Source organism: Monopterus albus, unplaced genomic scaffold, assembly GCF_001952655.1.
Source record: "Monopterus albus unplaced genomic scaffold, M_albus_1.0 scaffold89.1, whole genome shotgun sequence".
In the NCBI taxonomy this organism is placed as follows: domain Eukaryota; kingdom Metazoa; phylum Chordata; class Actinopteri; order Synbranchiformes; family Synbranchidae; genus Monopterus; species Monopterus albus.
Genome location: NW_018127969.1, coordinates 1,456,800 through 1,469,808, shown reverse-complemented (window position 1 = coordinate 1,469,808; position 13,009 = coordinate 1,456,800). Strand labels below are relative to the sequence as shown.

The 13,009-nt window shown below is 39.6% G+C and overlaps 2 protein-coding genes across 2 annotated transcripts in view; both read right to left on the bottom strand.

Moving 5' to 3' along the window:
• Positions 1-2,161: 2,161 nt before the first annotated feature.
• tmem88bl (transmembrane protein 88b-like) lies at positions 2,162-8,634 on the bottom strand. Its single transcript, XM_020607729.1, has 3 exons — positions 8,459-8,634; positions 7,196-7,490; positions 2,162-4,536 (listed from the first exon to the last, which is right to left on the bottom strand). The coding sequence occupies exons 2-3, from the start codon at positions 7,487-7,489 to the stop codon at positions 4,309-4,311; spliced, it is 522 nt and encodes a 173-aa protein (XP_020463385.1). The 5' UTR covers position 7,490; positions 8,459-8,634; the 3' UTR covers positions 2,162-4,308.
• Positions 8,635-11,779: 3,145 nt separating this feature from the next.
• nbl1 (NBL1, DAN family BMP antagonist) overlaps positions 11,780-13,009 on the bottom strand; it is a 6,300-nt gene continuing 5,070 nt past the window's right edge. Inside the window, exon 4 of the mRNA XM_020607809.1 lies at positions 11,780-12,273. Coding sequence (XP_020463465.1) covers positions 11,992-12,273 — 282 coding nt within the window. The 3' untranslated portion in view covers positions 11,780-11,991. The remainder of the gene's footprint in view (positions 12,274-13,009) is intronic.

Here is a 13,009-nt window from a genome sequence, read left to right as displayed (position 1 = left end):
TATTGTCTAATAGACACCCTTTTTAAAAGTGGGTCTCAGGCGGACAGAAGCATCCATTACAAAGTCCACTTTAAACAGAACGGCAAAATCCCACACTTTCACTGCTCTGGTTAAAATGTGTGGGATTGGTGAAAGCAGAATGAAGGACCCCTTGACTAATGGGTTCAAGTTGTCGTAAAGGTATTAATTGAAAGTTTTTACCAGACCACTTTAGTAGAGAGTGAAATTTTATGGTTTGCTATGAAACTTCATATTCTCATCAAGATAAATTGCAATCACTGTGGTCTTCCTCTTCACTTTGTCCGATATGGGAAAATACCTGCAAAACTAATTACATTCCCATGAGCCTCTACTGTAGCCTACTTTGTGATTCCGCTGTGACTATGTTAGCATACAGACATTAGCATTTAGCTCAAAGCATCGCTGTGCCCAAGTACATCATCACAGTACTGTTAGCAGAGATCATAATTTTCATGGCTTTGTCACCCAAACTACACTAAATATTTCCATTTTAACAGTACACTTGTCCTAAAACTGTTATAAGAAATGTATCAATGTACTGATGTTTCAAATAGAAGCTAGAAAGGTTTTGTGTTTGTGCTTGTGCACAGGGAAGACATGGAAATACTCCAAGGTTTAAATACTGAATAACTGAACGACTCTTAAAATGTTTTTTGTTGTGCAAACCAATGAGTAATTATGAACTGGCAACATGAATGAAATTTAAATGTGGAGTATTTTTAAGAGAAAATACGGGGATTTTATAACCTGTAATTATATTTTCAGGGGTGTTATTCCAATGCAGTTGTAAGGGCATCAGCAGTGACCCGCTGCTCTACCATTTGCTAAAATTTCTGGCTTTCAGAGCTCATCGTCTAGTCCATCCTGCTGCAATTTTCCTGCCCATAGTCTGCATCTAATTGTCAACCATTAACAACAGAGAACACTTACAAGTGATGGGCCTGCTTTAAAACACAATTTTCCTTTTTAGCTGAAAGATACATTTTGGTCTCCCTCAGAAATGTGCATAAAGCTCAGTCACATATATTCAGCCACTTTGCGGTAATCATGACTTCAAAGTTTGGTGAGTCACCCAGTGAGGAGACATGACAAATACAGCTTATACTGACCATAAATATTGCACATTGGGATGGCAAATCCTATAACCAAATTGTAGGATATCTGCTCCAGCTGCCCATGGTCACTGAACTATCTCAGATATCAATTCAGATAAAGATCTGTTGTGTGTCACAACACATGGCTTGAAATGTCTTTCAGACTGCAGAGATAACATGTATGATAAGACTGACCTTGGAAACGGCATTTAACACAAACTATCTCACCCTGTGATCCACCCACTCACTGATCTGTACCTTTCAATCTCTCTGTTTTTTTTTTTTATGGAATGGCATTTAACAGTGTGCCACACCGAAAAACCCATTCACTTCCCCTTCCCCTACTGCACACTGGCCATTATGTTTCTTTAGTATACATACATGCTGTGCCTGATGTTGAGCTGCATACTGTTCATATTATAACTTATTGCTTTTTATTGTTTGCTTGTTTGTTTTAGATTTTAGTGCAGATACAAAACCTATTTCTTTACCATTACCAAAATCATGCCAATATAATACAACATCTTTGTTTGATAAATATAAAATTAAATTTTTAAGAACCCTTTTAAAGGTCAAGATTGGTCCGGTGGTCTAGTGTTTTGGTCCATTAATTGCCTTAATTCCCCTTAGAACTAATTGTAAGAACTGAGGTGAATCCCAGTGACCTTGTCATGTTAAAATTTGAATATGTGGAATTTTTAAGTTAAGACCATGTCAGACTAGCTGTACTTTGTGTTTACTGCTAATTAACAAATGTTAGCATGCTAACAGGTTAAGCTGAGATAGTGAATCTGGTGAATACTTGCTAAATATCAACATGCTAGCACTGTAAGCGTGTTAGTGGTGGTCCAGTGTAATCCGAGGCACCATTTTCCTATATTTAGTTACTCATTTGTACTGCACAATTGTGACCAGCAAAACAGACACGTTCTTATATTTTGCTACTGTACACTGTGTATGATGAGAGACTGTTAAGTCATCACTGACTAGGCTCTAATCATCAAACCTTAATGTGCAGACCTCAACACAAAGTAAACAGGAAAAAATAAGGTCTTCATTTTATTGATGCAAGGCCTGAACATGTATTGCTGTTTTCATAACACCGAAAAGAAAAATATACATCACCCCTTTTTCTGTACAGTTCTTTCATACACTGAAACCAATAGGGATCAATTATGGTAAGCGAACGATTTACACACAGTGGAAGATCAATAACAGGAATGACATAAACTGACACAGTCAGAACACACAAATAGATAAGTTTAAATAAAAAGAGACAGATTTCAATATGACAACACTGGGACAGGACACATAATAACCGCCCCGCATAAATTGTAATTCAAGGCTTTCTTTGGAGAAATGCAACCTCAAATCTGAACGCTTAATTACAGAGCAAGGACACACTGATAAAAAGGAGTGCGTGTGTCACTGATGAATTTAAATGACCTGAAAGCATAGAGGCAGCAAAATGAGCTCCTGGTCTAATGATTCAAATCCCTTTTTAACAGTTGGTTCCCACTAAACAGCCATTATTTTATGGTACTATAAATGTGATTTCATAATGAAGGGTGTGATTTATATGGCACAGTGTGACCTAGAGGATTGACTTAAAATGAAATATGTTTGATACACTCCCTCCATCCCACAAGACAAGAAAGGATAATGATGCTACATCAGGTAAAGTGGTTCGAGGACAAACATATTTGTCCATTTAATTCATCTCACAAACAATACTGAAGTCCTTATAAGATGCATTTGTTCAAACATTTTTCTGAGTTGATGGAGCATTTGAGGGTCCCAGGGAACTGAGCCACACACAGGACCAAAATAAATCAAAAGCAGATCACTAAATCTTATGTTTGCAATTATGCTTTGACTTTTTGCTAGACTTCTAATGCGTAATCATAAATAACTGTTGGACATGCACTTCAGAGACAATCATCACATGTCAATCCAGTTAGCAAAAAGGCAATACAAAGTCACAAAAGTATAGATTTATAGACAAAATTGAACTAGTTCAACCTGCTCAAAAGGAAATGACAAATCCTTGAGTTTTATTTGTCTGAAAACCTACATTTATATTTTAACTTTCCCTCTATAGATACTATAGTTATTTTCTTCCAGACTGTCCTAAGATGCGTTCTGTGTGATAGGTTAAAGTACATAAACATACATCTATGAATCACAGAAAACAACAGCTTGTTCTACTTCAAAGCCAAATAAGACTGAGAATGAAATTGTTACAACAAACTTTAGCACAAGCTTATTTTAACTTGTAACAAATCACCATGTGACCCAAAATGTACTTCCAGTTCAACAACACTACAAACCTTGAGAATAAAAAAACAGTGCCATGTTTTGGGAAGGGAGATTATTAGTTAGATGAGAAGATCAATACCACTCCCACATAATTATAAAGCTAGAGACAAGATGCACTTACTGTAGCATAGCTTAATTGTTTTCCTCTGGTTCCAGCTTGACTCTGTCCAAAAGTAACAAAATTCAGCTGCCAGCTTCTCTGAAGCTCACTGATTATCTAATTACTTATCTTGTTGGTTTAATTCGTTCCAAAGCCCAAGTGTCATTGTGGGCCTGGTGAAGACACAGTCCCAGCTTAGCATTGTTACATTTCTGTTTATGTAAGCATGTGCAGATTGAACAAGTAGCATATAATATGTTAAATTATTAACTTTAGAGTTGCTGGTACGTGGCTTTTTGATCTTTGCACAGAACTAAGCTAGCTTTTTCACCTATTTCCATTTTTTATGCCAAGCTAACGTTATCATCTGCTTGTGCATTATCATTAACTGTGCCGAGAGTGGTATCAATCTTCACTTCCAGCGCTTGCCAAGCAAATACATGGATTTCCCAAAATGTCAAACTATTTCTAAACTGTTAGCTTTAACAGACGTGGTTTACTGTTTACTGTTATTGTTTATGTGTTGTTGTGATTGTTTGGTTTTGCGTTGGTGCTGCCTGGTGTCACAAGACAAACTTCAGATCTTATCTGACAATAAAGTGTTATTATATTGTATCATATTGTATTGTTAATTTTCTTAACTGTATTGTTATACTGAACTGAGTTTCATTTTAAGGTCTTCCTGATAATTTTGCTGCCCATTGTTCCTTTCTGGTTGACTCTAACATGCCCTGACTCTTATGTCTGACTCTCAGCACCTCTGTCCTGTCATGATTAGACCCAGGCATGGATGCTGCCTGCCCAGTCCAGCAGCCGCCCACGGTACCAGGCACGCGTGATGGGCTGAATGAGAAGCAGGAGGTGAAATCTTTGGAGCAGCCCACAGAAAACTGCAGCAGCCATGACCACGAGTGGTGACATCATCACAAAGCCCAAGATGATGAGGGCGGAGCAGCTGTTGTCATCAAGATAGCGGCAGATGGCGGAGGGGGCGTTGAGGACCTACGGGGAAAAACACAGAGGGGACCATCACAGGATGTGATAAACATTTTGGCTTCAGCCGGATTTGTCATTCACTACAGAAGCTATGATTAGTGTGTGGTAGAGTGTGTCTGCATATGTCAGGGTGCAGACGTGGGACTGTATGGGTAGTGGGGTGTGACAGAGTTTCTCCCAGTCTCCGTCTACAGTTCAGATAATAAAATCCCTCAGAGCAGTTGGTAACCCTGTTAGCTGTCAATCATTTGCGATGGTAGAATGAGAGGGAGGAAGAGGCTGGGGGGGAAGAATTACCATAGAAAGAGAGGCAGGAAATAGATAAAACAATGAATGGAAAACAGAAAGAGCGAGGGTGAGATCAGATCATGCCTTCAAGACTGCAACACAGGCTTACAAGCACAAATGAATTATCTCTTTTTCTCTGTCAAACACACTCAGAATGATTTGTTTGTGTCTGAAGCCCTTAACAATGTTCCATTGTAAGCTTTTTCAAAAGTAACTTTGCCACCTACAAATGTACCCTAGCAACCGTAGTGCTTAACGCACACAAGCACACAGACACAGAGACACAGAGACACAACCCCTGTCTAGTGCACACTGTGCTTACAGTGAGTACATTTTCCTCTTTGTCATCATGTTAGTGTGTCTGTGCACAGCTGGTGCTGGCACCAAGTCAGACATTTCTCTCAGTGGGTCCCTCTTTCCATGCTCAGGCTGTCACCACAGAAATCTCTGACTGACATTATCTGCAACTGTTTGCTCTGAGCTGCCATTTGCTCTGCCCTAATCATGATTATAGTCTCATCGCAGGCACACACTTTGCATGCTCTTAATTTGTCTGCTTTGTCATACATGGCTGCACCTTCAGAAACCACATTAACCAGGGTCTCTGTATACATTATGAGCTGTCAGGTGAGCCAAGGTCTGAGCTGTGAGTCTTCACAGCATGATTTGACACAATGCTAGACCCACCACCTAGTACTGATGATCTGCCAGCCTCCGACAAAAAAAATGAGCCTGTCTTTTTGCCTCATTAGAAGGAACAAGCTTCAACATTTAAGTTTAGTGATAATCTTTTTGGATGTTGTCCACAATTAAAGGCAAAAAGCACAGCTATGAAGAATAGGCCTGAACACCTTTGAGGAGAAGATGCCAGGTATAAGCCTAGGACTTAATGCTGCCAAGAGCACTTCCCCAGAAGCCTGTGATTGTCTGTTTCTTTCAACAGACTCCAAGTGCCGTGCTAGCCTTAATGAGACCTAATCATCCCACTCTACACAAAAAACATGGCCTTACTTGTCCAAACCATCAGTTAAGTTAAAAAAAAGGAGTAGTGGAGATTCCTTCTTGTATATGATTTACAAACATGTTATCATGTTGGGGCAGAATGCTATCCTCATAACCCTGTAATAACTGGATTTTTTTGGCCACTTGGGGGCAGTGGAAACATGTTGCAAACAGCACTGACATCACATTTAGCTTGAAATGGCAAACATGTTCGCAAACAACTGTCTACTTACACACCCCAGCAGATGCAGAGCAATATACAGTATAAGCAGACATAAATGTAGGATCAGTACTGACTCGCCTTTTAGCTCTGTTTTTGGTTAACTTCTGAGGGAAATATCTGGCTTTTTAGCAGCTAAACGCTCATCCGTGTTCACCAGCTAGTTGTTAAATTGTGCTGAGCAGGTTGTGTACAGTAGATTGGTATGTATTTTTGACCACTAGGCCACAGGGATGCCCCAGTTATCAAGCCTTTAAGAACATGTCCAACACACTGATTAGTTTTTCCCAGGGGATATCAATTCACTGCGATGGGCTGGCGACCTGTCCAGGGTGTACCCCGCCTTTCGCCCGCAGCTGGCTGGGATTGGCTCCAGCCCCCCGTGACCCCGTTTGGGACTAAGTGGTTTAGAAAATGGATGGATGGATATCAATTCAAGATTTTGATGATCAGTCTACTGAAAAGAATCAATGCAGAGAAATGCTGCTATATTTTGCAAAACAAATCTGTACGGTCATAGGGAAACCAAGTGTAGCCTTTATATTCTAGACTATTAACACTATTAACACAAAGACCTGCTGTACTGTATAGTTGTACAGTAATTTAACAGTCACACTTTACTCTATATGTTTGCTCCCAACAAATCAGGACAATGTAGAGGTTTATGTTTGCTTATGAAATGACTTGATTTGCAAGACGCATGGTTGTTCTTTTAGTCTACTTGAGAATCACATTTGCTACAAATTCAATGAGGGAAAACTAACATATTAAATAAAACAGACTGAAAATTCTCTTTGTACAGAATTTGCAGCAAAAATATAACTTGCACACATAACTTAGTCCACATAATGTACTAAAGGCCTATTGTTATGCCTACCTCTAGAAAAATAGCACCTTGTATCTAATATTATAATCTTGACCCTTTGCCAGGGAATCACTGGCTACGTCAGCCCACCGTTCTCTGACCAATCTTTATAGCTCAGATGCAACTTGACAACTTAAATTGAATTCTGAACCTCAAATTACATCAGTGGATCAGCTGTCAACTAGAATAACAGCAAACCTTTCCTCTCAGGCTGTCGCTGCTATAAAAAAGAGCAAAACAATAGAGTTAATATTTGTTAAGCCCAGCACACATTTCCGCTGACAACTCACCCTTGAATGGCAGAGGAAACCGGCGTAGAGTACCAGCACTGCAGGCAGCAGCACCACAAAGAACACTGCCGCCAGGAGAACGGCGCTGAGCAAGACGATGCACACATTCCAAAGGATGAGAACTGCTCCACAGGCCACGCATCCACACCTGCCCCTGCGGCTGCCCCATGCACTGCCCTCACTGTGGGCCACAGGTGGAGGCAGCATCTTCACCCCATCCCCAATCCAGAACTCCTCCTCCTTCTCCTCCTCCCCTGAACCACCATCATCCAGGTCCACGTCCATACCACACATCCTGAAAAATGTGCAAACAAGAAAAAGGAATGAGCATTAGGCAAATAAAAAATAAAATAAAATACTTATAAATATAAAATCTAACACATATGTGTGTATACACACATCTTAGATGGTGAATTATTCAGATTCAGACTCCATTCCTTACACAATCTTGGATTTGTTAGTGTTTTATTTTAATTAATGCAAAATAGATATAATAATTATAAGAGGAGGAGGAACAAAATGTTGCTGTGGGTCTGGAGCAAGCTTGTAAAACATCAGTTCCAGATGTGTATACATTGAAAATACTGTCACTGAATTATTCCATTTCTAAACCACAAAAATAAAATGTGTACTTCACTTTTGCTGCTTTCTGAATTTGGAAGCCTTAAATAAGAATAGTGAAGCGCTGTCCCCACTGCCCTCTTCCGCCCTCCAGTCAATAACTCATCAGTAACTCATTAGTCTATGTAAATAAAGAACCTATAGCCTTCTTTGACTTTGTATGCGCACAGGCGCACGCACACATATTGACACACTTTTTGTCTTCCCGTGGCCCCTCCGATCTATACAGTATCTCATCAATCAGGGCTTTGTCACTAAAGCCGGACTCCATGCCAATACGATCGGTTTTAAACAGAATCAGTCCGAAACCTTTTAACCTGAGGGACCTGCCGCTGAGCTGGAGACACAGACCAGGGCTGTTCAACATCACACTGGACTGGACACATGTCCTGGTCCTCTCAATGCGGTTTTGTTCAGTCTATATCATGATGTCGTTGCTTTTTTACGACTTTGTTCTTTTATATTTCATACATAAATTAATATAGCCTATATTGGGTTTCTAGTTATTTTTGGGATGGACACTCCGATTTTTGTACGTGAACACTGATCAAACAACATGCACACAGTGTCACAGCCCCATTAGAGCTATAGGCTGAAGAGGTCTTTAAACAAGCTGCCCGCAGTGAGAATTTTGTTCCCTACCTCCAAGTGCAAATCCCGTCAATCTCCCGGTTGTGTTTGTTGAATTCTTCACCCAGTGATCGATCTGGAGCTCTCAGTTTCTGTGCAGGTTAAAATTAAGACTTACAAACATACCAGCTTTAAAAAGCACATCAGCATAGAAAAGCACCTGCGCTGCTGAAGTGATGTGATGGAAGGAGCGAGCGAGAGAGCGCGCATTACCAGTTAAGTGCGCGCTCCCGCGGCAGCAAAACGTTTTACATTTTAGAAAAACCAACAACAAAAAGTTTTCTTTGAGAATAAAGTGTTTTTTGTTTCGCAGTTTTAACACAAGGGAACATCTCCACACACCCATACAAAGCAAAATTATGTTGAAGAATTAAGTCTCTACGTTAATGCCATACGTCTTCTAACAACACACAACCCATATAATAGTTTTAAAATATTTTCAGTCAATGGTTTCACTTACTGATGGTTTATGCATAAGATAAAAATACAGCATACACGTTCATAAGAACAGCTTTTGGGTTGCCAGGTTATGGCCCTCTTCAGTGGACTGTTGCTCCACTTGCTCCTGGGAAAGGGTAGCAGAAGAGCCCAAATCCATTTATTAACAACCATTAATCCTTTTAAAGTGCAGGCTTGATTAATTGATTCTTCAAAATACTTTAAAATGGATGCATTTACTGCTGGCTGCACTGGATCACCATGATTTATAAGTGATTTTTAACAACCTGGTATATAAATTGTCTTATAACTGCTATAGCATTTGCACATGGTGCTCAGTAAGCCATTAGTTACAATTTCTGTTTCATTAGTCAAAGGCGCTGCTGTTTCTATACATTTGATAGATTACACTAAATGGTTGTAAAAGCCATTTATGCGGCCAAATCTTTGGATCCAGTGGGAAAGTGTGGCTTACCAAGCTGTTATTGACACACTTTTGAAAAAGAGTAAGTTTAACTGGAGATAAAACCTTATTTTTGCTGATGTCCAGTGGCATGATTGGACTCCAGGTCAGTGCACTGTGGCAACACTTTTAGATGTTATGAATGATGACTTGAAACTTTTAAGCAAAGACAACAGTGAAAAAATGCATTTTAGCCTAATATTAAGTTACCCTTTAACAATAGTAACTAAATTATAGCTCATTTTTTGAGCCCGTTTGGTCGAGGTGCATTTTTATGTGTTTAAATAATGACTTGAATAGATTATGCTAAATTACTGTAAAAGCTGCTTGTACAGTAGACCTGTTTGTCTTGTTGTCTGCATATGCAAACATTTGTTTGGGGACAATAGATTAGGTTGCATATCAATCCATAGAAGTCACACACACTGTAAAGAGTGCAACTCTTGTACATCTGCCATGGGTCACACACCTAAAACGCTACCAGAAGATGTGCGGTATTATAAGGAAAGAAATTAAATGTGTTTTGTACCAGGCAAAGGATGATACATTTGAAAACAAAGCATAGATACAGTTTACAAAGGAACCAATAAATAAACCAAACAATAAATCAAAGCTTGATCAACAAATTTCAGTAATATAGGATAATAAGCTGTGATGTTCACAAATGTCCCTCCGAGTTTCTCCCTATGCAGACTGCTTTTCACTAACCACCGAGCTTCGTGAGCTGTGTGGTCGTGAGATAAGAGCATGATCGATGTGTTTTGCAGCACAGATAGACAGTCAACCTTTCACGGTTCAAATTTAATTACACAAAAGAAGAGCAAAAAGATGGGAGGATATGGAGCAGAGCTGACTGGAAATGGCAGAAAAGAGTTTGGATGTGGAGCTAGAGATGAGGGAGTGAGTGATGAAGGACAGGGAAAATGCTGTAGAGGGTCTGACAGGAAGATGTTTGACTTGTTGCCTGGAGAGGTTAAGAAGGAAGTTCAGTAAATATCATTTTTGTAGATTCTACCTGTATCTGCTGACATCTGCTGGGCCGGTAGTGAACTTCCATCCATCCATTATCTATACAACTTATTCCTGAATAGGGTCGCTGGAGCCAATCCCCTCTGACAGGTTGCCAGTCTATCCACAAGACTGACATATAGACAAACAACCACACACACTACGGGCAATTTAGAGTCACCAATTAACCTAAGCTGTATGTCTTTGGACTGTGGGAGGAAGCCGGAGTACCCAGAGACAACATGCAAAGTCCACACAGCGAGGCTCAGTGTCCACCCGGGCTTGAACCTGGAGCCTTCTTGCTGTGAGGTGACAGCGCTAACTGCCATACTCCTCAGCAGTCACTTCAAAGTGCTGTTCAGTAATAGTTATTTTTTTAAGCTTGGTTCACCGTGAACCAAACATGCTCTCTTTGTTTCCTTTTAAGCCCATCAAGCTTTGTGTGTCCACCTCTGATTCTGTCACTCTCAGCTTTGAGCCATGTAGGAGGTCACTCACCGTCCATTTACTAAACAGCCTCCGGCAGGTTGCCATGGTAATGCATCTTCCACTGGCACTTCAGATCAAAAAGCAGAACTGACTGTGAACCCTGTTAAAAGATTGATCAATCGCTCTATTTATCTATCTATCCATCTATCTATGAGATAATCAGGTACTTATTTGATCATTTATTTAGCAAAACAACATTGTAAATAACTGTACTATCATCAGTTACAACATCAGGTATGTGTTCTGTGTTCACAATATCTATCTGTTGTTACTGTAATGAGTTACACCATGTCAGCCTCCACAATACAACTTTTAAGGTCCCAGTTGCAAGACATGTAAAGTTATAAATGTTATTTTATTTACAAAAAAAGCTTTTATGCTTTTTCAATGCTTCTTGAGGTTTTACTTTCCCATTCAGGTAATTTTATATTCTCCTCCATTCTAATGTTTTAATTTCCTAAAGTTTTAAATGTCATTGTCTTCATCATATTCTATTTTTTGCATTTCCTGTGCCGCTATTTTCTTTTTCTGCTCTCTGAAAAGTACTTTTTAAAATCTTTGTTAAGAAAGGCACCTATAAAGTTTAATCACCAGCTGATTCTGTGTAAAATTTGAAACAGTTTTACCAAGACAACTGTTTCAGTGTTGGTGTTATATTTATTTTTATAGCACGAATATTTAAAATGTGATGTCTCTTATTATCCCATGGCCTAAATTCACAGAACACTCACATGATCATAAAGAAACAGCTTCACTTTTAGAAACAGTGAAATGAACAGGCAGTTATCACAACAACAGAATTTATTGTTTTCAAAACAGATTAAAAGTAATGAGACTACAGCTTCTTAGCAGACTATAGTCATGTCTGGATACCTAAATGCACACACATACATGTTAATCAGCAAACAAAGAGTGCACATGTCGGTATGTTTGTAAGAGTTTATATACAATAGAGTGTGATCTGATAGCATGATTGTGTGTGTGTGTTTGTGTGTGTGTGTGCCCGCGTCTTTAGAGAAACTTTTTTAACACAAAGTGAAGTCATATTTTCAAAGTGCCTTTACAACACTACGGATTGGTTCAAACGCTACAGTGTGGGGGCGAGTAGAGAGAGTGAAAGAGAGGAGCAAAGTGACAAGTGACAAACTTAGCCTCCATTGGACGTATGTGGTAGTGTGTGATGGTCTATGTGTGCGTGAGCATGCTTACTAGAGTGTGTATCTGAATGGGACAGGGGGCGAGACTGAGACCCGCTGAGGGTGTCAGATAAAGATGGAACGTCCAGGCCGTTGTCTGCTGGATACAGCTGCATCACCGCCCCCTCCTGGGCACCTTCCTTACTGCAGGACTGGCAGCTACAGTGGAAGATCCTCTCCACCAGTTTGTCCACATGGGGAGAGTCATCTCTGCCAGGGCACTCCAATGTCACCTGTGTACATACACGAGTACATATAAACACACACATATATACATATATATATAAAGGCAACAAGTTACAGTACAGGCTACTGGATTTTGTCAAACCATGTGAACTCTCTTTGGGCCAAACAGGAACTGATTTTCATCCGGCCTGAATGCTAGTACTGTTTCTGTTTTTTTCTTTATTTGGTTTATTATTATTATGTATATTTATTTTTTACAATAATATTCTATTTTTCCTCGTTATTTTTTCCAAGTCTGTTGTAGGGAACTGAAGATTGTCTTTTTCTCTTTGATTGTCACACACATACAGCCAGGGAACACACAACAGCAACCAGACACACTGAACAAGTCCACCAAGTCTGAACTATATACAACGCACCCAGAAGGGCATTATGGGGGATCCGCCAGATGTCTCTCCGCCCCCAATGCTACAATATATTTTATTTATGTCCTTGATTGTTAATTGTTGCTAATAACTGTCATCATTCTGTGCCTGTGTGTTTATTTCCTGTGTGCAAACTGAATTTCTGTTGGGATAAAATTAAAGCTGAAGATTTAGGGAAGAGAGTTCAGGCTGCTGTAAAAAACCCATTTGAGTTCTGACGTTTTTCTCAGAAGTTTGACTTTAAAAATGATTTTTAAACAGTCAGACTTCTGAGATTAAAGTCGGAACTAAAATGTTTTTACAGTGGCCTCAATCCCCATCCGTAAAGATGAAGTCTGTGCTGAATCATAACCATTTA

Bases quoted from the DNA above. Each gene is read 5' to 3' on its own strand.
- tmem88bl (XM_020607729.1), bottom strand. From the start codon at position 7,489: ATGTGTGGTATGGACGTGGACCTGGATGATGGTGGTTCAGGGGAGGAG. The intron at 4,537-7,195 runs GTGAGTTGTCAG...TTTTCCCCGTAG, and splicing joins GTTTCCTCTGCCATTCAAGG to GTCCTCAACGCCCCCTCCGC.